Source organism: Stegodyphus dumicola, chromosome 10, assembly GCF_044657685.1.
Source record: "Stegodyphus dumicola isolate Sdum_Otavi_A_Nest chromosome 10, ASM4465768v1".
Lineage (NCBI taxonomy): Eukaryota > Metazoa > Arthropoda > Arachnida > Araneae > Eresidae > Stegodyphus > Stegodyphus dumicola.
Genome location: NC_140777.1, coordinates 137378903 through 137406053, shown reverse-complemented (window position 1 = coordinate 137406053; position 27151 = coordinate 137378903). Strand labels below are relative to the sequence as shown.

Below are 27151 nucleotides of genomic sequence, written 5' to 3'. Positions count from 1 at the left end.
TGCCATAGCCGGTGCGATGGGCGGCAGAGTTTCGGGATTACAAACAATTTTAGAATTAAATGAAGCATTGAGCAACAAATTTTAAGTATTGCAAAACTTTTAGAATTTACGGCACTCACTGGCTATCACAGTTTAAAAGCAGCAGAATTTTTAGAAGCAGTGGGCAGCAGAATTGAGGACTTGCAAAAATTTCACTGGAAGGCAAAATGCCTACCGTAGGCCCTGTCTAAAGGTTAAAGGCTACAAGATCAGTGGTGTACCTAGGAAAGATGTGCAAATATATGCATGTCCTGAAATTTTTTCATGTCTCAAAATTGATCAAAACTAAAGGTGGAATTATTTTACTAATTTTCTAATTGAAGCAGGTCTGTTTGAATTTCTGATAAAGGTAATACTGATAAAACTATTGCTGTATTATTAACAACAACTTGCAAATAATTGAGAAAATTAAAAATCTAAAAGTTTCCAATATCAGCTGCTACGACTTTGAAAATCTCTACACATCTCTCTCACTCAAATTGGGTGTCGGGTGGGTGCTCAAGAACCTTATATCCAAACGAAATGCATAAGAGCAGCAAACCACGATGAAGGCCACGACAGGATGGTTACATGTGATCAACAGAATAGTTACGTGTGATAAGACATGGGTTGCTCAGTTCACACCAGATAGCAAGAAAAAGTCAATGCCGTTTCTTGGTATTAACAGTGGATGAGCTGGATCAAATTCACACAGACTGTATCCGCACGTAAACTAATGCGCTCGGTCTTCTGAGATAAGGAAAGGCATTCTGCTCATTGACTTCTTGCCGAGGGGTGCTACGGTGAACGTTGAATATTATAGTGCAGCATTAGAGAATTGGAGACGAGCCATTCAGAACAAGAGGTATGGTATGATAATTGCTGGTATTGTGTTGCTCCACGACAACGTTCGCCCGCATGCCATGAATTTCACAAAATCCTGCTGAAGTTTCTCTTGGAGGTGTTTGACCATCCACCTTATAGTCCCAATCTTGCTTCCAGTGACTTCAACCTGTTTTTTCACCTGAAGAAATTTCTTGTATGGACTTCAGTTTTCCACAGACGAAGATGTGCAGACAACCACAACATGCTGGCTCCATTTACAGACGGCAGACTTCTCTGACACTGGACTCTAAAAAGTTATCACAAGGTATGACAAGGGTTCTAGTTCCGGTGGTTCTTATGTTGAGAAGTAGCTGAAACATTGCTGTACCTTTTGCAATAAATCTTTCAAAATAATTATGTTTTGTTTCTTTTTATGAGCCATGGAAAACTTGCTTTCGCACGAACCTCGTAATTTGTTCAAGAAAACAGGCTCAGCCCTCCCATTAATAAATTTTTTAAATAAATTATTTTTTTGTATCATGCAACTTTTATATTTTTTATATCAGGTGTGCCTCAAGTAGTTTTAGATACTTTTAGTAGGCCGTCAACCAAAAAGTTTGAGAAACACTAGTGTAAATCTTTTCTTCTAAGCAAAGAAAAATTAAGCTGTTATAACTACATAGCTTACCCTGAAAATAAATCAAAATATTCTACACTTTTATATCAGTATTTTTCTGTAACTCTGAAAGCCTTGAATTATATTCAAGAAATTCTGTGGCCAAGACTACTTCCGAAAGTAACCAGTGTTTCTGAAAAGGTAATAAAAGTCGTTATTCATGATATCTTTAAGAAAACCACCTGCTCGGAATACTTTTGAAAGTCATTTAAGGCGGTCTGCTTAGAGATGGTTCAATCTAAATCCATTATGCAGATCGATAATCATCGCCATCGATACCCGTCTTCTCTACGATGACTCCTCCGAACAAGATAAAAACCATTTGAAACTTGAGGTGGTAATCTAGGTTTATTGGATTAGGAATGATATATTTTCTTTACATATATTATAAACGAAACTGTAATTTATCTGTAGTATAAATTAAACTGTAGGGTGGATGATGAAGTAATTTATAATTTCCATCATGTAGCAATTTAAAATACTGTGAACACTGCAGGAAAATATTGACAGAGAGAGAAACTTAGGATACTTAGGTTTAAAAACAGAGACCTATTGGTGGTAGGAGTACAGCAAATCCTTTCTGTATCTTCCACCTGTGGAGCTAGATCAACTGTATCTGCTGTGGAGGCTCTCTTCTTAGAGAGGTTATATTTAGTGGTGATGTTTATGTATATTTTCTGAAAAACTCGTCACTTTCAGTGATGATTGAGTTACGGAAGTAATCGTGACTAGAGGATTCACTATATTTCGAATATACACGGAATAACTTGTTAGGTATGCTTTTGGAACTGGAAGCCTTGTAAATTTCTGAGTATTATCGTGTTAAGACTTTTCTCTTCGCGTATTTTTGGTTGGATAGGTAGCAATGCTCTCTCGTATACTGTAGTTTCAGGGTCACTTCTCCGCATTCCTGTTTTTTGTTTCTTGCACCTTTCTGCAAGTTCTAGTGTGTTGTAGAAATATTTGATAAGTGTTTACTTAAATATCTTTATATGAACAGTATAGTCTTAGATTTTAAACAATAATAAAAGAGTATCCGACAGAAGTTTAAAAAAAATTAAGAGTAAAAATCAATAAAAATCTTTAATTGTTTCGAAATTTGATGAAACAAATTATCCTCGTATAATCTAAGATTAATGATGTGATTGCAAAAGACGAATGTCTTGCCCATTACACAACACAAATATTAGTTTTACTGAGCACATGTTGCTTTATAGTCAGGAATTTTACTTATATCATATTTCTCTAATAAATATTGTAAACATGCCGTGTATTTTTATTACTTCTTATTTATTGTACGGTTTTAGGATTAAAATAGTATTTGCAGCGTGTAGAGATTTTAATTAGATACGAAACCATTCTTCTAACCAGACTCACAATTTGATAAATGTGTTAAATTAAGTCTCCAATTAATGAATATTTCTCGTATATCCCCTCACAAATGGTTAGTGAAGACTGACTGTCAGTCTGAAAGATCCATGGTTTTCTGTGTTATCTTATCTTCTGTTGACGTGCGGTATCTGCTGCCCCTGTAGCGCTTTCTGAGAGGTTATCGAAGATTTTGACCATAATTTCTAAGGAATGCATAGTCAGTAACGATAGTGTTATCAGTAATGATATTATAATGTGCATATTATTAATGGTATTATTACGAATAATGAATTGATATATGAGCAGTAATGATAATGATAATATGCATAATCAGTAATGCATGATATTTAGTACTTTCCCTTCTTCTAAAACGAAGCGCTTTTAAATTCTTTAAACTAAAAAATTCAGTTATTGAATACTAACTTAAATTCTTATCTTATCTTGAACTTTCTTCGTTGCCCATTCCCAAATGAGAGAACTGAATCTCAATGTAACAAGTTATAAATTTTTGTTCAGTCTATTAGCCAGTTATTATATGTTAATGGGCTTTTCTACCTTTCTCGTTCCCACTTTCCTATCAGAATATAAATTTCTAGCTCGAATTTATTCAAATTAGGTGGAAAAGAGACAGTATATATTTAAATGAAGGATTTAGAAGGTAGAATCATTGCATGTTTCGCCTGCTGAAGACTACTCTGCTATTTTGATTCTCTTGAGATTAGTATTCTGCGACATTGCTTTATTCTCACCATTAGACTTGTCACGCCGACTTAGGTCAGAGCCAGCTTCAATGTTCTTTATCTGTTTTAGCCATTAGGCTAATATACATGTACTTGGTCAAGTCTAATACCTTATTTTTAATTAAAGCCATAAATGCTGGCTATTTTTATAAACAAGAGTAGTGCTTCTGTTAACTTTTATGTGAGAGTCCTTTACACCCTTTCCCAATCTCTGTGATACTTTACAAGACAGTATAGTGGTAATTCACTTAAAGTCATAGAAGTTTCGAACATTTGATGCTACCAAAGGAAACGAGACTTTATAAGGTACAAATATTTTTATTTTACATACACGCAAACACATACACAACAAAAAAAGTTTATTTATGTATTTTACAACACTAGAATGTTGCATTCTTTATCGCACGTCATTAATCGCCCATCTGCAGAAATACATAATAATTCATTTTTATGGTACTAATGTTCTTTATTAGATGGAAAAGATTTCTGTGAAGGCATCCTTCTGTTTAAGCAGGCATTGTTGTATGCTTTGATACTGTACAGTATACAGTAGGTCTTTTGCAGCAGATACTGTTACAAACTTGAGCCATATTATTATAAATAAGAACATTAATGCTTGCAGATCAAGTACACTTTTAAGCAGACTTTTTGGACACAACAATCCGTCACTAAATATCTAATAGCGCGATAAAGTTACGAGTCTGTATTGAAACATTAAAATACTTTTAGCCGTCATTTTTTGTTGAAAGGTTATTAGAAAGTATCAGAGATTTAGGAAAGTATTTGAGTTTTTGCAGATACGGTATGCAACTCACTATTTATTCATAAAATAAAAGCATAGTGGAGAAAATGTGTACTTCAAATATAATATGATCAGTAATTATTTAGAAAATATGAAATTAAAGTATTCTTAGTTTGTGCTCAAATAAAAATTTCAAAATTAATTTGGAAATGATACTTCTATAAGACTGAATTGATTACATTTTTAAATCGAAATCTAAAATATTCTAATAAAAACGCTCACCTATCAGTTATGCTTCTCTAAACAGGAATATGGTTCTGCAAGAAGCGCAAACATAGAACTTGCAGAAAAAAAAAATAAAGAAATAAAAAACGAAAACAGAAGGTGGGTGAGTGACCATGGAGGTAAGCAGAATTTTCAACTTATCTGTATAGTTGCAATTAAAGGATTCTTTGGTTGCGATGCGCAAGCAGGTCGAAAAACGATTTTTGCTAATCTTCGGAAATTTACGAAGTTTTTTTTTTTTTTTTTCGGGGTGGAGGGAGGAAGCAAAAATGAATATTTTTCATAATTAGTAATTAAATTATACATATTAATTACTAATAACTATATGTTTATAATTATTATTATTATTATTATTACTTTGTTATCCCAGTATTTTCTTCTAATTTTGCCCTTTCTAGCCTGGCATACCCCCTTTCTCAGAGGAAATAAATGCATATAGGTGGTAATAAATTGAAGTTATACTTAACGGAAATCGAGAAGATAAAAATGTGGGAAGCACCGTACTGTGATATACTAAAACATTTAAGAGCTTCTAACTCTCTATATAAATCTTTTTTGGCAACTTTTCTTGCATATTTTAAACACTCTTTAGTTCATCAGTTGCTATGTGGATAAGACCATTATCTTAAACTATTATATACAAAGTCTAACTGAAGGCGTGTTGGATCTTCATGGTTTTCCCGCTTGCGAAATAAATACGAGCCAGTTTTCTCTAGAGAGATATTCAAGAAGGAAGAAGTTATATTATTTTATTGCAGTACTAAACATTCTCTCTCTCGGTGTCGTTTTCGTGAAATGCATTTTAATTCAGTGCCGGACAGTTATTGATTAATATACGTACCAGAATGGCCGAATCCAACGGTCTCGCTGATAAGCAATGCCATCACCACAATGCTTCCCAAAGTACATTAAACGAAATAACAGGTATTACATACACTAGAATGGGTTGAGAACTGCAAACATTCGTACCATCTCCAGAATACAAACCTAAGCCCAACGATGCAACAGTCGAGTTCGCTAATCATTATACCGACCAAGATGGCTTGAGAAATAAAGTTTGCGAGATTTTTTTATAAGGTGCAATTATTCTGTGGCTTAGAATAAATTCATTTTAAACGAATTTCATTTTAAATGACATATATAAATATATGAAGTTGCATAACAAATTAAATTACACTTACGATAAATAAAAGTAGCAAAAGCTGCTGTGTTTTACTAATAATTGATTTACAATATGATAAGCAGCAGAACATTTCAAGGATTTAAATGCAGGATGCACAAACTTTAACATTACATTATGCAAATAAAAAATAACGCTCATTATCAAATATTATCTTAAAAAGGAGAGAAATTAAGAGCATGTTGGGCAAATATTTTTCCAAAATTAGCTGTAACCTCTTCTTTAGTATAGCAACGAGGCACTCTGATTCTATCATTTAAGTTTAAATGGTCAGCTAGGTGCAGAGCTTCCGTATTACAGTCTATAATAGGAAGAGTAATTGCTCCGCTTTCTTCAGGAAATTCATTCATGAGGCGACGCAGAAGAGCTTCTGCTATGATGCCCCTGTCAGAATACAGAGGACCGACTAGTAGCGAGCCCTGCACATTCAGCTTGAGGCAGCCATAACCACAGATTTTTCCTGTTCCAGTGCGTACAGCTGCTAGGCTAACACTGTCTTCTTCGGATACACTGAGAGTCACGACTTTGGAACGATCATACCCGTGTATACTAGCATCGTAATTAATTACAGCAGGAAGAATTGATGCTCGAATGGAGACAAACTATAGGAAAGAAAAGGAAAATGATGTTAACTGTATTTTCTGGTTTTGCAAGCTTAGATACGTTTAAAATTTTCAATAATAAAAAATCATCTATGAATTGTAGAATATATTCTCAGGCAAAATTTACTCTGTTTAAAGATTGTTTTCTGATTTTGATGCCAGCTGTTATAAGGCATATCTTGATCAAGTTAAAGAGACTCATTAGTATAACAGTATTCTATCATTTTACGTAAAGTATAAAGAGAAAAACTCACGTAAAAGTTGAAAAGTAAATTTTATTTTTTCTACGTATAATAATCAAAACAAATGCATGGATTATAAAATTATTTTATTCAGAAACAATTAACTACATCAGAATGATACAAGCGATGAAATATTTTTTAAGCTATATAGAATTTGACGAATATTGGGTTAAGGTGTGAAAAAGAAGCTCATATTTAAATTCATTTCTTGAAAAATAGGTTGTAGAAACATCAGGATTTTTTTAGAAGCCGGCAAGATGAAAAATTAGCAACCGCCTTCGCCGGGAATCGAACCACGGATCTCTGGAATATCGGAGCAGCGTGCAGAACCACTACACCTCGAAGGCACACTAGGAAGGCGGGAGAAATACCTTATACGGTTTTAAAGGTATTGACTTATGCTTTTGGAAAGTTAGGCTTAGAGCCCTCATTTTGTTTCGGGGGGGGAGAAAAATATGCGAGGTACGTTTAGGAATGTTTCTTCCAGACAACCTTTAATGGCATAGAGTCAGCCATTCCCTTGTGGACATTCCAGTGGGCGCGAATATAAAAAGGCATGCGCACAGAACAAAGGAAGACTTTCGCTTCTGGAGATACTTGTTCGCTCTCAAAAATGGGTTCCTGATGAATTACATCAAATGTTAAAGACTTTTTTTTATGATTTTTATTGTTAATAGCTTTTGTTGCATTTTAATTTAGAAATAAAAGTTTTAGGCTTTTAACTTCTCCGTCTTGATTTTCTTGACGACGTGAAAATTGTGTAAGGATTTTTAAGCGCTTCGAAACATCCGCTTGATGGAAATCCTGATTTTTGACAACAGTACCAATACGCCGGTATAGCAGCGAGAAGTTCGCCGTTGAAAGTCCGAAAGTTCAGTCACAAAAGAAGGAATTCCATATCGAAGGCACATCAATTCGACACTGAAGATACGTCACTGCCAGAAGGATCATCAGATCTTCATCAACTAAATTCCACGCTTAAGAGTCTGACGGAGTGATGGCAGAAATCCCTGCAGTAAAGTGTCGTACTTGGGTTACAGAAGAAAACAGCTCACATGAGCATCTCTTAATTAATTACACCCGTTAATAATCTTCCGGCTTAATTAAGGGGGGAATCAAAATTCTGTTAAACAAATTGAGTTTAAAATTGGGGTTGAAACTGTATTGGGGTTGTATCAAATTACAAAATTTGCTCGGCCATTATCTGTGATATAAGTTGATTAATTAGCAATGATTTATTAACAATGATATATATGCGTAAAGACGATAAAATTTCAGTGAAATCCCTAAGTGTATTAAGCTAGTAAGGCAGAGAAAAATCTGTATTTAAATTAAGTGAGAAGGAAAGGTAATTCTCTGTGAATTATTTGAATGATTTTTCATATCAACGGTGAATTATACTGATTATCAGTAAAAACTGAGAAAGAAGTAAATCTCTTATCTATACTGTCGATGCATTATACTTACTGCTGAATGTTAAGAGGTGAATTTGGATATTTATATAGTAAATTTAGTATTTTGTAGTATACTTTTGAGCGCTAAAACGGGTTAATATTGTGTATTATGACAGTCTATATCAACTTAGCATATTGCATTTTAATTTGGTAGTTGAGATGAAATCTAGAACTTGGCTCAAATTAATGAGCCAAGCATGAAGAGCTATTGCACTTAGCTGAGGTTTTTGGTCTTGATATTGACACGGGAATGAGAAAAGCGCAATTAAGCAATGCAATTGTAAATGGTGAGAGTTTTGAAGAAGAAAATATTGAAGCCACTCTTGACCATTATTGAGAAGAGAAGAAAGCGGGTCAAGAGAAAGAGGCAGGGAAGGAGAGAGGGGAAAAGAAGAAAGAGAAAGAGAGAGAGAAGAAGAAATGGTGAAGGGGGGAACAGAAAGACAAGACAAAAAAAGAGAGAGAAAGGAGTTAAAGCTAGAAAGGTTAAGAATTATAACTTCGAATAGCATTAGGTAATTCACTCCCAGTCTATCAGATATGTGTTTTCAGAGAAACATGCTTGAAGTGAAAAAGATTCACGCTAAAGCTCGATGTCCAGGTAACTGACATTACTTTATATTAGCCCCTTTGAGCGCCACGCCGAATCGATGGCTTTATCAGAAACCGAATGCTCGACTTATTCAAGACTATTTTAACAATGAAGGTAGGGCAGCTCTTAATTTGCGAAAAGACGAAAGAAACACGAGAGTACGCTCAAATCAAACGGGTTTGGTTGGATTCAAGCTCAATCAAAAGGGCTTAAATCAAAAAGGTTTTGTTGGATTTTGTTACCGTTTAAAGACAAGTCTTTAAGCAAAAATTTGCTAGTCATACTACAATGAAGTCGAACAATAGCTAGAAAGATTTAATGTATGAATTATAGACTCATTTTGATGGATGGGTATAAGAGTTTTAAGGAATTTTATGTTAATTAGCCAGTTATTCGTAATTTCAGCCTTTTTTATAACTATTCCTTTCCGTATTCCTTACCAAAGTGCAAATAAGCACCCAGTGTTTAAACTGAGGTTTTTGGCTTTGAGCATATTTCTGGTTGGACGAAGGCATGCGGAAAGAAGGGAGGAAATACCTTATATACTGACATGCATCATTTTGCTGCACCAGCCTATATACTTTCGAAAAGTTAGAGGAAATTATGAATCACCCTGTGTTGTTTGCCTCATTTAAGCTAAAATCTTTATCATGAAAGCTCATTCACCTGAAAGGCACTTTTTTTTAAATCTTGTTTTTGTTTTCAAAGTTATGGAAATTTTTATTAGATTTTTTTAATATGAATTTTTATTAAATTCTAATTTTCATTAGGTCTTTTGATAAGCATTTATATAAATTGTCTACCAAGCATCTATGTTACTTAACGATGAAACGCATTGCTATAAATAAGCATGGAAACCTTTTCAAGTAATACGGGTGTGCCAAATATTGTAATGATTATTTTTCAAGTATTATAATGATTAATTTGAATTTGAAGTAAATCTGTGTGTTTTACAAAAAACTAGTTTTTACTGCACTGCTCATTGCTCACTGATTCACCTAATGAAATAGGCTGAACTTTGATGTAGTAAGTCATTTATCACCGATACATAGGAATTAATTAACTGCAATAAAACTTCGCAGATAGAAAGAAATTCAAATATTTATCAAGTTATATGCATTCAGAATTAAATTACGCAGGGCGGACAAAATAAAATATATGGTGGATAAAATAACACTGGCCCAGAAAACTTGCTTTCCGAACAAGGTTCAGATAGATTTTTTATGAAAACGTACCCTAAACAGCGAAGCAATTATTCGAAAATGGACAGACACAATTGGATATTACAGAAGCACGCGCCAGCAACCAGCTATTTGAATGAGAGGGGTAAATATTTTTAGTGATTAGTTGAATGGATACAGAATGGTGCTAGCGATAAAATAACGAGTGTTCATTGTTGAATACTATGCGAAGAATAGTTCGGGGAAATTCATACTATGCAGAGCTCAGCAGTACGATTCGTATCCACGCAGAGCTGTTATGCGTGTTTCACAGTTTGATAAATCTAGCAAAGCTTTGCGTTGACATCAGCGGTAGCCGTTTCTGGTAGAAAACAGTTTGGGTGTTCATTTAAAAAGATTAATTCATAAGGTATTTCTCTCGCCTTCTTAGCATGCCTTCGTGGTGTAGTAGTCAGCACGCTCGGCGCGTATTCGAGAGGTCCATGGTTCGAGTCCCGGCGAAGGCATTGCTAATTTTTCATCGATCCTGCTTTTAAAATATACCTAACAAATTTATAAATTTAATTTCGGAAGTATCCATGTTTTCCGGCTCAGTTTTATTTTGATCTCCCTAACTTAAAGGTTTCTTTGCAAGTTTAGGGGAAAAACCGCAAACTATAGTTCCAATACTAGAAGTTCAGAAGGTTTAATTTTAATGCTTTCAGTGCTTTGTAAAAAAATGCCAAGTAAACTGAAAAAGCTCTTTCTTTATAGCTATGACTGAGAGATGGCACACCGCGAAAAAAAAGGGACAGTTCTATATCTCCCGTTCTACTGGGCCGATTAACAAAATTCAGCTTGCGTTTTTCATTTAACGAAAGCGCGACTTAGGATATGTATTAGATTTACATATAGCATTTTTCTAATATTGATATTTTGACACAAAATCGAACCTCTTCTGAAATGACATGTCAATTTTTTTCAATATTTCGATTCTATGACTCAAATTATGCCAAACTGCCAAGTTTTGTGAAATTCGTGGGAGTAGTTTTTAAAAAATTTGCTCTCAAAATTTTAGCTCCTCAATAATTTGCCATTAATTAATGAATTTGGCATTATATTTGTTAATATGTCTTTTTTTTTTTTTTTTTAATTATACTTATTTTATTCTTCCTTTCCCATTTCGAAATTCGGGTTCATTCCAAATAAAATTCGCCCATTTTTTATGATTTATTTTTAAAATTTGTATTTTTAAAATAATTTTTACAAATGTTTCGAAAAAAAATTTGAATCATATTCTACAAAATTTTTACCATCGTCTTAAAGAAGATGTATTTCTAAGCATACCTCCAAAAAATTAAGAGTTTTTGGCGCGTCGCTCCTGCACAATGGAAGGGAAAGGAAAATAGGTTGCCATATATTAAGAAGTTCGCCAAGTGAATCTATATTCTTAGCGAAAACTGAAAAAAATGTGCTAAGCTAAATTTTTTAATTTCTCCGTAAATTTCAAATTTAACAAAATTTAGTATTTATGGGCAATTTGAGTCGTAGAATCGAAGTATGGAAAAAAATCGGTATGTTATTTCAGAAAAAGTCCCATTTTGTGTCATTTTAACGCTTTCAGTGCAACAATACATATATTAGAATAATGATGTATATAAATCTAATACATATTCTAAATAACGATTTCGAGACATGAAAAACGTAATTTGAATTTCGTCAATCGGCCCAATAGAACGGGAGATATAGAACTGTCTTTTTTTTTTTTTTTTTTTTTTTTTTTTTTAGCAGTGTATCTTGTCGTTTGCAGAAGTTTATGACAAACAGCTTACTTAACCAGTAATTTACTAACAGAGAAGAGCAAACCAGGACTTTTATTTACCTTGATAACCATTGAATTTTCGTAAACATGGGCTTACGAAGTATACACACTTCTGGACAATAGTGATTTGAACATCAGGAGGGAAAAGTGTAAGCAAAATTAAAGGAACCTGACTAACTAAACTAGACTTACAACTTGTCTGACTGTCAGTGACCTGTTACTATTTTGTGCTTATATTTGTGTTAAAAGATTTATATTTCACACTAATCTTTAATTCTAGTTCAGTTGTGATTCTGGCTCCAAAGAATGCTTATTTGAGGAATGACTAAAGTATAAAAATTTATTACCGAATTTTGTAACTTTTGATTCTGCAAGGGATTATTTTTGACTTTTGAAAGAAAGTAAAACAAATAAACCTTTGTGTCTGTATTCTAATGTTGAGGATGGGGAATTTTCACTATAAAAATTAATTTCATACCTGAATACCTTCCACTTCCCAAGCGAGACTATTAACGTCGGGCACTCCTTCGCAAATGAGAGTACTCCAAGGCGCTACTATTCGAAATCCAGCCAAATCCCTGTACGTCCGCAGATGCTCAGGAACTGAATTTAGTCCAGCATTTCTATCACCTACATGCTCCATTGCACGTTTCCATATACGAGGTCCAAGACCCTGACCTCGATGAGATCTTTTTACTGCATACAAACCCACGAATGCTAAACGCTCGTGCAGTGCTAATGCTGCACACATTCCAAGGACTTCACCTGGAAAGAGAACAAAAATAGAAAGAATGCAAATGCATGTACACTCACTTTTTTTGTATAATAATCCCAGTTTTGTAATGCTAGCAATAGTTTTATCAATTATGATGTAACATAATTAATAAAATTTAATTCCTTGCCTTATTCCTTGCTTTATTATTTTCATTATTATGCGACATGAACTTCTAGCATAGTTCAATAATTCAACATAATATTAAAATAAATAAATAAATAAATAAAAATAAAAAATCTGAAAGCTTTCAGATCCTAAGGATTGTCCAAAAGGATTTGTTAAGGTTTTTTTATGCGCTCACTGAGCTCGCAGTCTACCAGTATGCTGTTGCATTTATTCCTGCTAACCCATTTTTTTTTCTTCTTTTTAGCTTTATTATTAAGCATTATTTTTTCCGTACTTCCGCCTCATACAGTTCAAAAACAAATTGCAAAAAATTTAAAAGCAGCATAGCAGCATATGTGTAAAATTCCCGATGCAGTGTTTAGTGTTTTTTTTTTTTTTTTTTTTTTTTTTTTAATTGAAAATTTTAAATTCCTTGTGCAGCACATAGTATTACACAAGGCTTACAGAAGTAAGTAAAAAAAAAAAAAAAAAAAAAAAAAAAAAAAAGAAAAGAAAAAAAGAAAACAAGAAAACAAGTACAAAAACACAACACAGAATAAAATAAACTTGCAAATTCCCAGATGACACGTAAGAGATAAATTTACAGAAGAAAGAGAAAACCATTTTATGTTGGTCAAATACGTGAAGAGGAGAAGGAAATATAATATTCACAGAACCTAGAAATGAGTTCTTTTCGTCCTTCCTTGAGCTTTGAACAATAGAACAACAAATGTTCGACATTTTGCACTCCCCCGAAATTGCATGAACACAAATCTGTACTAGATAATTTAAATCTCTTCAAATATGAATTGAATTTACCATGTCCAGTTAGAAATTTAATAACTTCAAAACTGCAGAAAAAGGGTTTATTATTCAATCTGTGAGGAATGGAGGGAAAATAAAGTTTAGTCAAAGAGGCAATTCCTGTATAGTTCATTCCACTTGAGTATTGTATCATCCCTATTTTTGTTCTTGAAAAATGACATGGGGAGTATCATTGGAGTAATTGCTTGAAGATGTGTAGCTTGTTTTGCCAACCAATCAGCCGTTTCATTTCCTAGATTGCCAGTGTGGCCACGTACATGAGAAAAGATAACATCAACACCTTTGTTATTAAGGTGTTGATGTTCTTTAAGAAGGGCATGAGAAGTGACAATTAAGGTATTACATGAAAAGATATTCCTAAGAGAATATAAGGATGAAAGACAATCAGTGCGAATAAGAAATTTAGCACTTAGCGAACAGTTGTTGGATATCCACTTTATTGACTCACTAATGCACAGTAATTCGGCTTGGAAAACACTGCATTCATTGGGAATTCTAAAGAGTTTGCATTCCAGTTCAGAACTATGATGGAAAACGACATAAGCTAATCCAACTCGATTATTAATTTGCATGCATTTTTCTATTTTTCCTGACTTTTCTCAGTTCGTCACATCAATATTCAGTTTTTTTTAGTAAGATGGGTTGCAAAACTCATTTTTTTTTTCAAATATTAACGTTTTGTGTGTTAAATTTATTAATTAAATATCATATTCTTCGCACTTACCCCATATACAACTGAATTCCACTGCAAAATCGCAAAATATTTAAAAACAACGTCTCTTTAGAATTTCCGATAGACATCCTCGCGCGTTGGAGATAAAAGTGTTTTATTCCGTACAGTGTTGCCGCAGCTCGCTTTCAAATTGTTGAGTTTGTTAATCAAAAATTCATTAAAATTTTGCAAAATCTGAAATATAAAATTCAGTATTTGGTGGATATATTCAGGGGTGCACCCCTGAACATGTACACCAAATATTGCACATGTTCAGGAGAAGGATAACGTTATCAAAAATTCGATGTTTCTAAGTGCTGTCGTTTTTCCGAGTACTAGGAACATATATACATACATGCAGACTTCATTATTTAATTTCTTTAAGTATAGTACAAGGTGATAAAATATTGTGACTACAATTTGAAAAGTGATTCGCCATTTATACTGGACGACATAAAATCCCGTTTTGAGACTAATAGCCCATTCGTGCTGATGCCCCTTTGAGCTAATAACAACACAATTTAATACAACATATTATTAAACAAAATTAATTTTACAATGTTTTGTGATAAACATTTTTAACAGAATTCTTATTGCAGCCGATGAGCGATGTCAAGTATAAGAAAAACATATAAATGAATTTAGTAGAAAAATTAAAACTTTATTACAAGATAACATCCTAAGAATAACGAGTTCTAAAGTTAGCAATCGAGTTTATTTGAGAACATTTTTATGACACGTTTTATAATTTAAATACGGAAAATTATCTAGTCTTTGAAAGTGTACTTCAAAGTGGAGAATTCTTAAATTCCTTTATTTTTACGAGAAATATTTCCTTTTCTTTCATTTCAAATTTCCTTCCCCCCCCCAAGTAAGTAATTTTTCTTTAAAAATCTCATTTTAAATATCTAAAGAAATGTATTTTCAGCAAAAATAGCACATATTGTTACCAGTTTTTCCTGTTTTTTATGACAGTGAAAATATTTTTATCTTCACAGGTTTTTTATGCTTAATGTAATTTCTTTTTTACTCTTCGAAAGAAGTTCAGTGTTCACACCACTTATATAAATCATATCCTAGTAAAACCGACTGCTGAGAAGAAAAGAAAGATCTAGAATCGGAGTTTGGCAAGTGTTCCCACCGTGTGAAACGAACATATTTAACTCATCTTCCAAGCACCATTTAATGCGGCCAGTTCTCGATCTGTTGCCATTTGACAAATTAAATCTCAAATTTAACGTTAAATTTAATCAGTCTGTTATTTAATTTACAAACTGAACAATTTAAAACAGTTATTGCTTTAAAAATTTACTTAAAAAATAACAAACGCAGTTTTTGATAATTTAAGTCTTTATTTAACGCTTTTTTTTATTTTATAACTGATTGATATAAATTACAATATATGTGATTTATAACATATACAATAGATCTTTTTTACTATGCACATTTACAGGGTTTGCTTTAATTAATAAACGATGGTTTTTACGACATATGTTAAGTAACTGCTACAGAATAGTTTTTTTTAATAAAATTTTATGATGTTTTACATTTGTGTATTTTTTTTTTTTTTTTTTTTTTTTTTAATGTTTTGAATTTTTAATGGTAGTTCCTTTTCACTTTATATTAAAGTCTTCAAGTAGAAGTATTTTTTTTTTCTAATTGTACTAATTACATGAAAGGAAGTGAAGAACGTATATCAGAATACTAAATACGCTATTCAGTGGATTGGTCAGTAGTTTATTGACTACGCCCAAACAGTACTGTTTGTTTAAAGGTGAGCTTTTAGAAAGGATTTATAAATAATTATACCGTATACCCTATAGGAAGAATCATGAACTCCCCACACATTCATCTCACTTAGTTGCCTCCACCAGACCAGCTCACTTCGTGAGATTCGATCCCATTACAAAATGTCCAATTTTTGCTGCTTTAGCCAGATGACCAGTGGTAAAGTATAATGCTTCCGAAACTCCTAATACAGGATTGATAACAATGTTCAGTGCGTTACAATAACTTAAATTGCAATTCGAAACACATGTTACCGCAATGGATGGAATGCAAATACGCAGAAATCACATAGTTGATAACTGGTTGATTCTAATTAATCAGTTGTATTGTTAGTAATGAGGAACAAACTACAAGCAGCTGCTTTCTGCCGCTATATCAAGAACGTGATTATAGTATGCACCATACCCCAATACATAAGGAATTTTCTCTTTCTTGATTACGCGCAGTTGTGATGTAATCGGTAGCACGTCCAGCTAGTAACAGAAGTTTCGGAGTCTGAATTCCGGCAAAGGATTAGCTGATTTCTCGTGTTTCGCGGCTCCTTATACCGTCGTTCCAACGACCGTATGTAATGGATGATAATTCGTCGCTATCTGGATTTATTCCCTTCCCAACCTCCCTTTAAGTCGGGGAGAATATAAGAAATTTTCTCCTTTCTCACTGCATGCCTTTGGGGTGTAATTTCTATTACTGTCATCGGAAGATCCGGAGTTCGAATCTCAGGCTGATTTCTCGGGTTTTGCTGCTCCTAAAAATTCTAATTGATTTTCAAATTTACAGAAACATTTGTGAGGTCTTCTGAAACCTTTAAATAATTAATTCTCATTAATAATTTAAAGTCTGAGACTTAATTCAGTCTTAACTAAGGCAACTACTCAGGTTGCTGCTAAGTTGCAAGGAAAGAGTATTAAAGTGTCATAAACTGCTGAAGATATATATATATGTATATATTTCAGATGCTGCGGATAAATGAAAGAAGTATTTACACGACTTTACCTAATGTCATTAATTAGAAAATATTTATTCACTTACAGAAATCCTTTCTCCGAAAACTTTATTCTAAAATACAGGAATTCTTGACTTTTTGTCAGTGCTTTATCACTCTTCAAAACGTGCCATTCTATATTAAGTTCTCGTAATTATTTCTTTAATCCATTAGAAAGTTGTCACTAAATGTCACTTAACAAACAAACAAAAATTTTTTGACAAAATTATGATATTTTTATTCTTCCAGTTACAGAAATGTCATTTCACCTGCTTCTAAGCAAGCTGAGACAGCATGTAATGAATTGAAATTCGTACAACATCGATTATATTTCTTTTCTGTAGGTTGAATTAATTAAAGCAACTAAGCGTTGGCATTATATCTCATTTCCTGAGAATTCCATAAATATTACTTTCACATTGAGGCCCAATATATGGAATGCTTCAATAAAAGGTGGTTTGGGTTTACTAGATTAATTATTTCATAGTATGCCAGAAGTGCTTTACTTGTAAAATTTTTAATTTCATTGACAATAGTTAGTCGTATTTTAAGAGAATGGGACTTCGGAGGATAAGCTTAGTGAAGAGGGAGAAAAAGGAGGGGACAAAAAAGATGAATCATGCCTGTGCAACTAAAAAGAAGAGAAAAATATTAAACTCATGTTTAAGTTTCATGCTGTTCGTGTTATTTGTATTATCGTAAAATAAGAAAACACCAGATCTAGTACAGAAGTACCATCTGTGGTCACATTAGTGTTAACTCTTCTGCGATTTCAAGAATCTGGCAGCAATTTCAGTCAGATAGTTTACGCAATATATTCAAAATTATTTTAATTTAAGTATTGTAATTTTAATTAAGTAAGTAAGATTCTTAAGAATCATTCTTATTATAAAATTTCATTGTTATAAAAACAGAAAATGGAGATATTCATGAGTAAATAAAAACTGAAATAAAGATCATTTGCTGATATGTAATATCTTGTTACTAATACTGACGTTTTCTCATGGCAGTTAAGAATTTTAATAAGATACCGTACTTGTTTTTCCTCAGACTCTAATGGAAGATTATATACATTGTGTTAATGAATAATCTGTTGATGTTATTAAAGCAAAAGGGATCAGAACGGTTGAACAGTATCCAGAAGAGGACTGTGTACACGTTTATACAAATAGATGAGACCATCACTAATGGACGTTTTGGAGTATTTCTGACTATCCCAGGTGATACAATTTATCAACATAAACCTGTGCTGGAGCCTTACTCTTTAACTCCACTTGCGAGCTTCTAGAAATAGCGGAGGCACTTAATATGTAGCGGAGGCTTACCATTTTTGTGCAAGCAAAAGGACTCGTTGTCTTCTGTGACTACAGGCAATCTTGGATGGAAGTTCCTTGATCACCCACGGGATCCTCTTTCGCCCAAAGAAGTTTCAAAAGTTAGATCAGGTGTGCATTCTTCAATGGTTTCCAGCGATTGTCAACATCGCAGGTAACGAGAACGTACAATAAACTGGCAAAAGAGACTCGAAATCTCACCAACGTTAAGATCCTCCCTTTCAGATGCAAATACCATAACCAAATACAGACTGAGGTAACATTCAATTCCAATACAGCACCAGCTTCATAACGTCAACTTATAACTAAAATAATAGCTATCGTAGAAAATTGAAAATTGGCAGAGAGGGCAGGAAAATCTACAAAAAGTGTAATAACTGCCCGGACACAGAACTGACAATTCCACATATTTTTTATTGTCCAGACATCCTTGCCCAATTGTAAAAAAATTGGAGTCTTATTTAAGAGACCCCGATTAGAGATTAGAGACACAATCAGGTAGATAAGTGACTGTCTCATCAGATGAACCATCTGTATAAGCGCGTACATATATACGTCCCTTTTGAATACTATTCAGCCTGTATGATGATAGGGCTGTTATCTTCCTTCATGACACTATTTAAAGAGGCTTTATCATAGACACGACAATAAAAACAGCAACAAAAATGAATAATCTTCATTTTGTCACCATAAGCTCTGGAGTAATTTTTAAATGGAAGGACAGGAAAGCAAGCTTCTCTTGTCTCGAGATATTTTGCTTTTGTCAAAAATAATTTCATTATATTTATCCTCTTCCTACTCATTCAACTTCCCTTATGACCTTCTGCTAATATAATTTGGTAGTAGTATCAAAATTTACTTGTAAATGCATTTTTTTTTCATTTCTACATGTATAAAATGCGAGAGTAATGAATAAGGGTGTAGAGACATTAGGTATTTTTTTGGAAGCAGGAGGAGTGAAAAATGATCAATGCCTTCGCCGGGAATCGAGCCACGGACCTCTGGAATACGCGCCCAGCGCTCAGACCACCACACCACGAAGGCACGCTAAGAAGACAAGAGAAATACCTTATATATACCCCCCTTTTAAAAGGCGAATGGGGTTTTTAGGGAACCCAGTAGCCAAATCCTAGGTGTGCCCAGCGTGCAGACCACCACACCACGAAGGCACGCTAAGAAGGCGGGAAAAATACCTTATAAGGGAAGTAATTTTATCTTCCACATAAAGCATTCTCGACCAAAAAATTTATAAATTTTAAATATTTAATTTTGTTACAAAACGTTTTTATTAAGAAAACTGGTATTATAATATGGTCGCATTGAAATGTAATATAACTTAACAGAAAATGAACTAGAGTAGTAATATCTGAAAATCCAAGTACAGGCCATTATTCCAAAAGAATTTATTTTATATATTTCTGTTACTGTTTGCGATGTTAATGCATATTTAATTAGATCATTTGCGAAAAAGTGAATATGGCATCACTATAACATATCTTGAACATTTAATTAATTAACGCCTAATAATTAAATTTAAATCTAACTTGAAAACGAAAATTAAACGAAGAAAATAACCTAACAATTAATTCCAGTAATATCTATAAATTTGGTAAAACAACAACACAGACTGAAAATGTTATTCCACTTAATTTGAAGATTAGTTAAGATTTTGTTAGAAAATTCCAAAAATTTGCACTACGTTTCGTTACAAAGCCACATTCGCAACTTTCATTCATAAAATATACAATGCCTTGCATAATGACATTGTAATTTTATACTGATTTAATCCTTTTGCGAAACAAAATGGTCATGTTTAGGAATATAAATAATAAATTATACCATTTTCAAGGATATATGACATGTTCACGGGAGAAAATAGTGCAAGAAATAATCTAACAAGATGACGGAATTGGAGGGCGTCATTGACAAACGCAGAATACCATTACATTCTATTCAATAAAATTATTTTAAATTGTGAGCTGGCCATTTTACCGTGGATGTACGTAAAATGTTTTCTTCTTGCCCTACTTTTCGAACATTTCTTACACAAGAAAATAAAATTAGGGCTACTATCCTTATTTCGGAAAACGTTATAACAATAGTTATAATTTATTTAAATATTTCACGAAAGAAAATTGAACTTCTCGCCCTAAATACAAAGCGGAAACCATTTTAATCATTTTCTTTTTTTTTTTTTTTTTTTTTTTTTTTTTTTTTTCTAAATAATAAATGCAGTTTGTTTTTATTCTCAGGAGGATTTGATTTAGCTGTAATAGTAGATTATTTCAAAGTAATGATATCTTAGGTTCAGGTACAATTTCAATTAAAGAGTTAATGACGGAGAGGCCATTCTTTTTGTTAAAAATAATTTATGAAACTTTTGTTTATTAATCTTTTAGATGCTTCCTGTCTTTGAATAATTAAAATATTTTTGCGTTTTCCGGCTTTTATGAAACTGAAACATATTTCTATTACATTTAAAACATAATGCATTTCTTACCAAATTTTAGCTTATGGGGGGGAAAGGACATAACGAATTACATTTTCTGAGAAAATTTTATTTTTAAAAATAAATTTATTCATTTAAACTTAGCAATATCTAACATTTCTAGAAATATTAAAATAACGACTCTAAAATTATATTTAATGGAAAATATGTTTGCCTTCCCTTGCCAATAATTTCTCAGAATCTTAAATTACGCAAAAAACAGTTAACTGTAATAGGTATTTCCTCTTGGACGATTAAGATCACATAATTCTATCGTGACATGTACGAAATATCATAGTTAAAATATTAGTTTATGATTAACTGTGTAGTATAGTTTTTTATATATGTTTCACTAAGGATGAGTCTTATATATATCACGGTTATTCAATTTAGTAATGGATAATAGATATTGAAAAGTATATTGCTAATACTACAGAAGAGCTGTTCAATTCAGCCTTAATATTCCAGTTATCTGTATCTTTCACTACTTTTGAACCCATAATTCATTTCACAGTTGGGAAAGCAACATCTGTTATTAGGCAATTCAGAGAAGATAAATTTAACAAAACAAAACTTTGCAATCCTGTTTGCATTTTTTAAATTTTCTGATTTTTAAAAAATTCTTCGAAAAAGACATTACTGAAATTACAAGGAAAAAAAATTTTCTTTGCACATCTGGCAATAATATCTATGAAGTCTGCCATTGATGAACTATGAGAAATTTAAGTTAAATATTTCTAAATGGTAAATGCGGAGCTTGCACTTTCCCAATAAACTTGTTATCAGTTGTATTCAATTCCTATGTTGAGAAAATAACATCAAAAAATTTCAATGTTATTTTCCCAACATTAATCATTTTATGTACTTTTTTAAATATTCGAAGTGAATTTATGAAGTGAATTATGAAGAATATTTTAAATATTCGAAGGAAATTTTACAATAACCGGACAATACAGACCTGTGTCCGTGGCTAGCACATAAAATCCATCCGGAGCGAACCGGAACCAAGTCTGGATGGTATGTGTTCCTTCTGCCAGTCCGGTCTCTCGCCAGATTTCTACCACCTGAGGAATGTCCTCCCACAGCATGGGCCTTACATTCCCCATTTCCCCAGATGACATAACGGATGCTGTTAATTCCACTTCCCAAGCAGACTCTGACTTGGGCCAAATCTTAGCAGTGAATTTTGGCGGGTTGCCGGTCGCCAAGCTATGATCGCCAAGCTTCGGTTTTTTACCTCTTTATGTCCACATCAACCATCCTCGATTGCAGAGGAGTAAACTTTTAATATTCAGCTAAACACTAAAAACTTCTCAAAGTAGAAAAATTGAAGTTACTGCTTTTATGTCTATTACTAAAACGGAATCAGTAAGTAAATAAAAACTGAAATATATGGGCTTCCTTAAGTATGAAGTATTATTAACCAGAAAATCTTCTCTAAAGATTTTGCTAACTTTTGTGTCTAGGTTTTATTAGGAATAGATTAAAACGCATTTATGCGCCGGTGTTAAAAAATAAATTACGTTCTAGAAGAAAATAAATATTTAACATTTGAAACACATGGTTTTTTACAGTTTTCTGTAATTAAGCAAAACAATTCTGCTGTCATTTTCAATGAAGTCAGTTTCAGGAGACTCCGCTCCCTTAATTATATAGTAAAATATATTTTATGTTAATTAATCCTTTTCTTTATGCTTTAGAACTTCTCCTTTTTCGTTAGTTCTCAACAGGATGTAAAAGAGATACGACAGCTTAGGCAGACAGAGAGCTTTTACTTGTATATAAATTTCATCACTATGAATAGTCAACATAACGTTTCTTATGATCATATATTTTCAATTTTTATATTATCAAAACAATTAAAGCGGGCAGTTTCGTAAATATAGACAGAGACTGAATGCTTTAATGCAACATTTTACAAAATTAATTCGGAGAAGAAAATGAATAAGTCAAATAATGATAATTATATTATTAATCCAAAGGGGCTTTGTCTCTGAAGGACTATTGTTTTCGTTTTGCGATTTTGCGTTGGTTCGCTGTAAATGTCCGTTTCATTTTTCAAACTGTTGCCACCAAATGTCAGACGCCTATATTATATTTGAAAAGATTAAATAATGAAAAATCTGCATCAATGTATGTATATTTCGCGCATTGTGATAAAACAACGGTACATAGAGCCATCGAATTTTGAATGACGTAATTTTACTGCGAATATGGGCATGTGGAAGCCTTAATTTGAAATTTGGAATTTGTTTTATTATCGATTTCATATTTTGTAAAACTTTAACGAATTTTTGATTAACAAACTCAAGGATTTCAAAGCGAGCAGTGGCAACGTTGTACAGAAAAAACATGTTTATCTCCAGCGCTGGAGACTGTGTATCGGAAATTCTAAAGATATGTTCAATTTAAAATTATTTTGCAATATTGATCTTGAACTGAATTTTATGGTTTAAAGGCGAAGAAAGTGATATTCAATAAATAAAGGTAACAGACAAAATGTTAAAAAAACGCCCCTTTAGACGTAATTTAAAATCTGAAATCTTTCAGACTTTTTTCAGCTAAATTTAATCTATTTGTCATTAATTATTATTATTCAGAATAATTATTGTGATATCTGTACGCATGGGCAGAATAAAGGACTATTTTTTAATATTAAAAACTTGAATAGTGAAAGAATTATTAATTTTTTACCTTCCTGTTACCGAGGGTTTCCACATTTTCATCAATGATTAATTCTTATCTTTTTTACTATGCTTCATAATCGTGAGAAGCGGAAAGCCCTCGTACCTATTGCCATAATCAAATAATCATTAGAAAGAAAAGAAGAAGGGGGAGAAAAGATAAACTTATGAAGGAGCGAAAACTACTGATAAATGAAACTATATAACTGTCGTGAAATTATTTTTCGCAAAAAAAGTTTATTTGGTATATTACATTTGACTTAGAAAGAGTTGCAATGAAACTGATACATTGAAACTGATAAGAAACCTACTTGCATCAGCAGAAATGCGCAGAAAGAAGTATAAACGTTCAAGTGATTTAAAAGGGGAGATTTTTCGAATGTAATATCGTTTCTTCATTCTTCCTTAGTATTAGAGTTAAATGTATATTGAAGATTCATGTAAAATTACAAACAAAAATATTTCAGTAGCATTGGCGATTTTTTCAATCTTTATAAACAATATTTTTTCCCAATAATTATTTTCCTAGTTGAGTTTCGCCCAAATTATTTCAACTTTACTAGAACGAGAACTATTTTGAGCTAATTTTAGAAAAAAAAAAAAAAAAAAAAAAAAAAAAGAGAGAAAAAGAAAGAAAAAGAAAAAAAAGAAAAGAAAAGAAAAAAAATTAGTTTTCTATTTTTCCCATTGTCAGAGGATTTGAATATATTTTTTCCCCTTTAGTAAAAATCTGATATGGACACCACATGACTTCAATGTGCACATATTACGTTACACACATTTTTTGCTGCGCTTCAATTAAACTGATTTCCTCTAATTATTCTAACTTAATTAATATATCCCTCAATACAAGTTAAAAATGACATCAAAAACCGAAAATTTTTTAACATCCTGGTCAACTTTTATCGTAAGGGAGTCAAACTTCTTATAATTTTATTTTTTCTTAAGAGTATGAAACTTTCTCCAATGTAGGTATATGAAATGGGAGACCGCATTAAAAGTTAGATTTCGTTATTTGTCGAATTTTTTTTTAATATTTGACATTGCAGAAACATGAATATTTTCATCAGTTAAAACAATTCTTTAACTGAAAGTATATGACTACAACCAACGATTGCGGAAACAAAGTCCAAGTAAGGACTTTTAAGCTGAGTAAGGGGCTAGGTACATGTACAATGCTAATATCTACTCTTCATGCCTAAGACTTAATACTACAAATACCGTGCAACATGATATTGACTACCTTGATTTGCATATTATAGATTACAATTTTTTGAAAATCTATGTTAAACGAAGAGAATTCGACTTTACAACACTTAAATTAACCAACTGGAATTCCAATATTCTTAAAAGAGTCATCCTCAATGCAATTTACTCACTGCTGCTTAGAATTAAACGAATGGGTAATACAACATAACACCTTCAAGAAGAAGTACTATACTTTGTCACAATATTCAAAAATAACCTAATTCCTAAAAAAGTAATTAAAAATACGTTAAAAAATGCTGGCATTAACCTTATTATTTTCTAGATTTTTTTGAGTTAGATAATGAAATTTTATGCTTAAAGCCCTATGGGACGGCGTAAAGTGAATTGCTGATTCAGAAGATCTAATGTATAAATGTACAAATAGTTCCTGTCACAGCGTCTATTTTTACTCTTCAAATTTGGCACAATACTTTTAATTCTATTTTTAAATAGATTTTAAACATTTGCTGGCCAATTCTATCCTCTCATTAACTTATGGGCCATTTCGTTTCTTGCAGCTTGAACGCCCTCTAGCTTGAAGAATTACGACTTTAATTTATAAGGTATTTCTCCCACTTCCCTAGCGTGCCTTCGTGGTGTAACGGTAGCACGCTGGGCCGGTATTCCAGAGGTCCGTGGTTCGATTCCCGGCGAAGGCGGTTGCGTATTTTTCATCTTTTCTGCTTCCAATTATCCTAATGACTCTACAAGTGGCGCCCGAAATAAAAGGGTTGTGGATGATGATTCTCCGCCCCCAGGATTTGGCGACTAGGTCCCCTAAAACCCTAGTTGCCCTTTAAAAAGGGGATCCGGCTTTCAAAAAATACCTAATGGCTCAACAAATTAACAAATAGCTATTTTTCATTATTTCTGCTAACTTTTGTGACCATTATAGATAAAATTTTGTTGAATTAGCCATTTTTTTCTTTCCCCCAGTCCAATTTGCTTCAAACTTCTAAGGCAAGACGCTATTTAGGACTTTTTTCCTTTATTTCAACACATTTGCCCCCCCCCCTTTGCACTGAGTCAGGTTTATGCCAACGGTCAGTCACTTTTCATTGGCTCTTTCCCAGTGACATTTTCCCCCCTTTCTACGCCATCCTGCTAGTTGGAAAGCAGTTTGCATGCTCAGGATTGACCCCCCCCTTTTCGAGTTTCATCGTTTGCCGAAGAAGACGACACTTCTCCAGGTCTGGTTTTTAACAATATATTTTTCCTCTTAATTTTTTTTTTTTTTTTTTTTTTTTTTTTTTTTTTTTGTCCTGGCAAGACCCTTGCTACAATTCTTCTATTTTATTATCATTTCAGTATAAAATTAAAATTAATTTTCCGTACTTTTACAAAGTATTAACTCTTTAAGCTAGCAGGTCCACCCAAAAGATCTTGTATATTTTGACTAATAGCATATCGCTATGTATTTTATTTTGTACATCGGCATTTCCATTCCATTATTTATTTTCCTTATTACACCTTAATGTGTTTCTTCAAACGGACGCGGCGGGAAATTAGAACAGAGAATTGAGACACAAGATTGTGACAAAGTTAATTTAATTAATTGAAAAATGTGTCGCGTTCTGTTTCAATTGTCTGTTTCCGCGAAACGCGTAATGGAGTTAGCTTAGTTCGAAATTCATTAAAAAAATATTTCCCCTGACGTGCCTTAATGAAATTCGAATTGGGCTAATTTGCCATTTACCGCTTCTTAATTTTTATGTTTTAACTCGATTAATTAGTTAATACTTTTATTAATGTTTTAAATATACATTACTTAAATTAGCATATCGCTTACTATTAGTATTGGTTTTTACTTGTAAATAGTCAAATGTTGTATTTTTCTCTTATAACACATTCCATTGCTACTTATTTTGCTTATGTTAAAGTTTTCAATGAACCACAGTATTTCAGCGTTTCTTTAGCGTTCGAATTAGGATTTTTCTTTGTATGTATATATACACGTGAAGTATGCAACTAGATGTTATAGCAGCCCCATGTACAAAATTTCAACGTTCTACGGCTAATCGTTTTTGAGTTATGCGAGATACATACGAAGGTCACTCTGAAATTTGTGAGATACGCGCAGATGATAAGTAGAAGAAAAGTAATTAACGGTTAGATTTGAAAATATAAACTACTTTACACTGGCAGACGATTTCGTATTGTCCAACTGCAAGTAGTTTAGTGTAGAATAAATTTTAGGCAGAAAGAAAAATGAAGTTGACACGAGAATCTTATCGGGTTATCATTTTCTATGATTTTAAAGTGCGATTGAATCAAGAAGAATGCTTTCAATGTCTACAATTAGCATTTGGAAATGAAGGGCCAATTTGGGCTACTGCATTCAGATGGTTTACAGAATTTCATAGAAGTCTCAACTCTGTTCAGGATGGATAGATTTCCTGGGTGTAAGACAGGGGGATTTTAGAAGCTTTGTATGCTGGCACAGGATAGATGTAAATTTTCTTTAGTGTGAAGGTCCTCTTTGTAGTGTAGAAGTCAGT

General features: G+C 32.7%; 1 protein-coding gene across 1 annotated transcript; it reads right to left on the bottom strand.

Annotated features, from left to right (window-relative positions):
- Window positions 1-3935: 3935 nt before the first annotated feature.
- Window positions 3936-21873, bottom strand: LOC146995114 (uncharacterized). Its single transcript, XM_085825582.1, has 3 exons — window positions 21680-21873; window positions 12188-12474; window positions 3936-6439 (listed from the first exon to the last, which is right to left on the bottom strand). The coding sequence occupies exons 1-3, from the start codon at window positions 21840-21842 to the stop codon at window positions 5993-5995; spliced, it is 897 nt and encodes a 298-aa protein (XP_085681708.1). The 5' UTR covers window positions 21843-21873; the 3' UTR covers window positions 3936-5992.
- Between the last annotated feature and the right edge of the window lie 5278 nt (window positions 21874-27151).

Coding starts and splice junctions, on each gene's coding strand:
- LOC146995114 (XM_085825582.1), bottom strand. CDS start 21,842: ATGTCATCTGGGGAAATGGGGAATGTAAGGCCCATGCTGTGGGAGGAC. Junction 12,475..21,679: donor TGTGCTAGCCACGGACACAG/GTCTGTATTGTC, acceptor TTCTCTTTCCAG/GTGAAGTCCTTGGAATGTGT. Junction 6,440..12,187: donor GGGAAGTGGAAGGTATTCAG/GTATGAAATTAA, acceptor TCTTTCCTATAG/TTTGTCTCCATTCGAGCATC.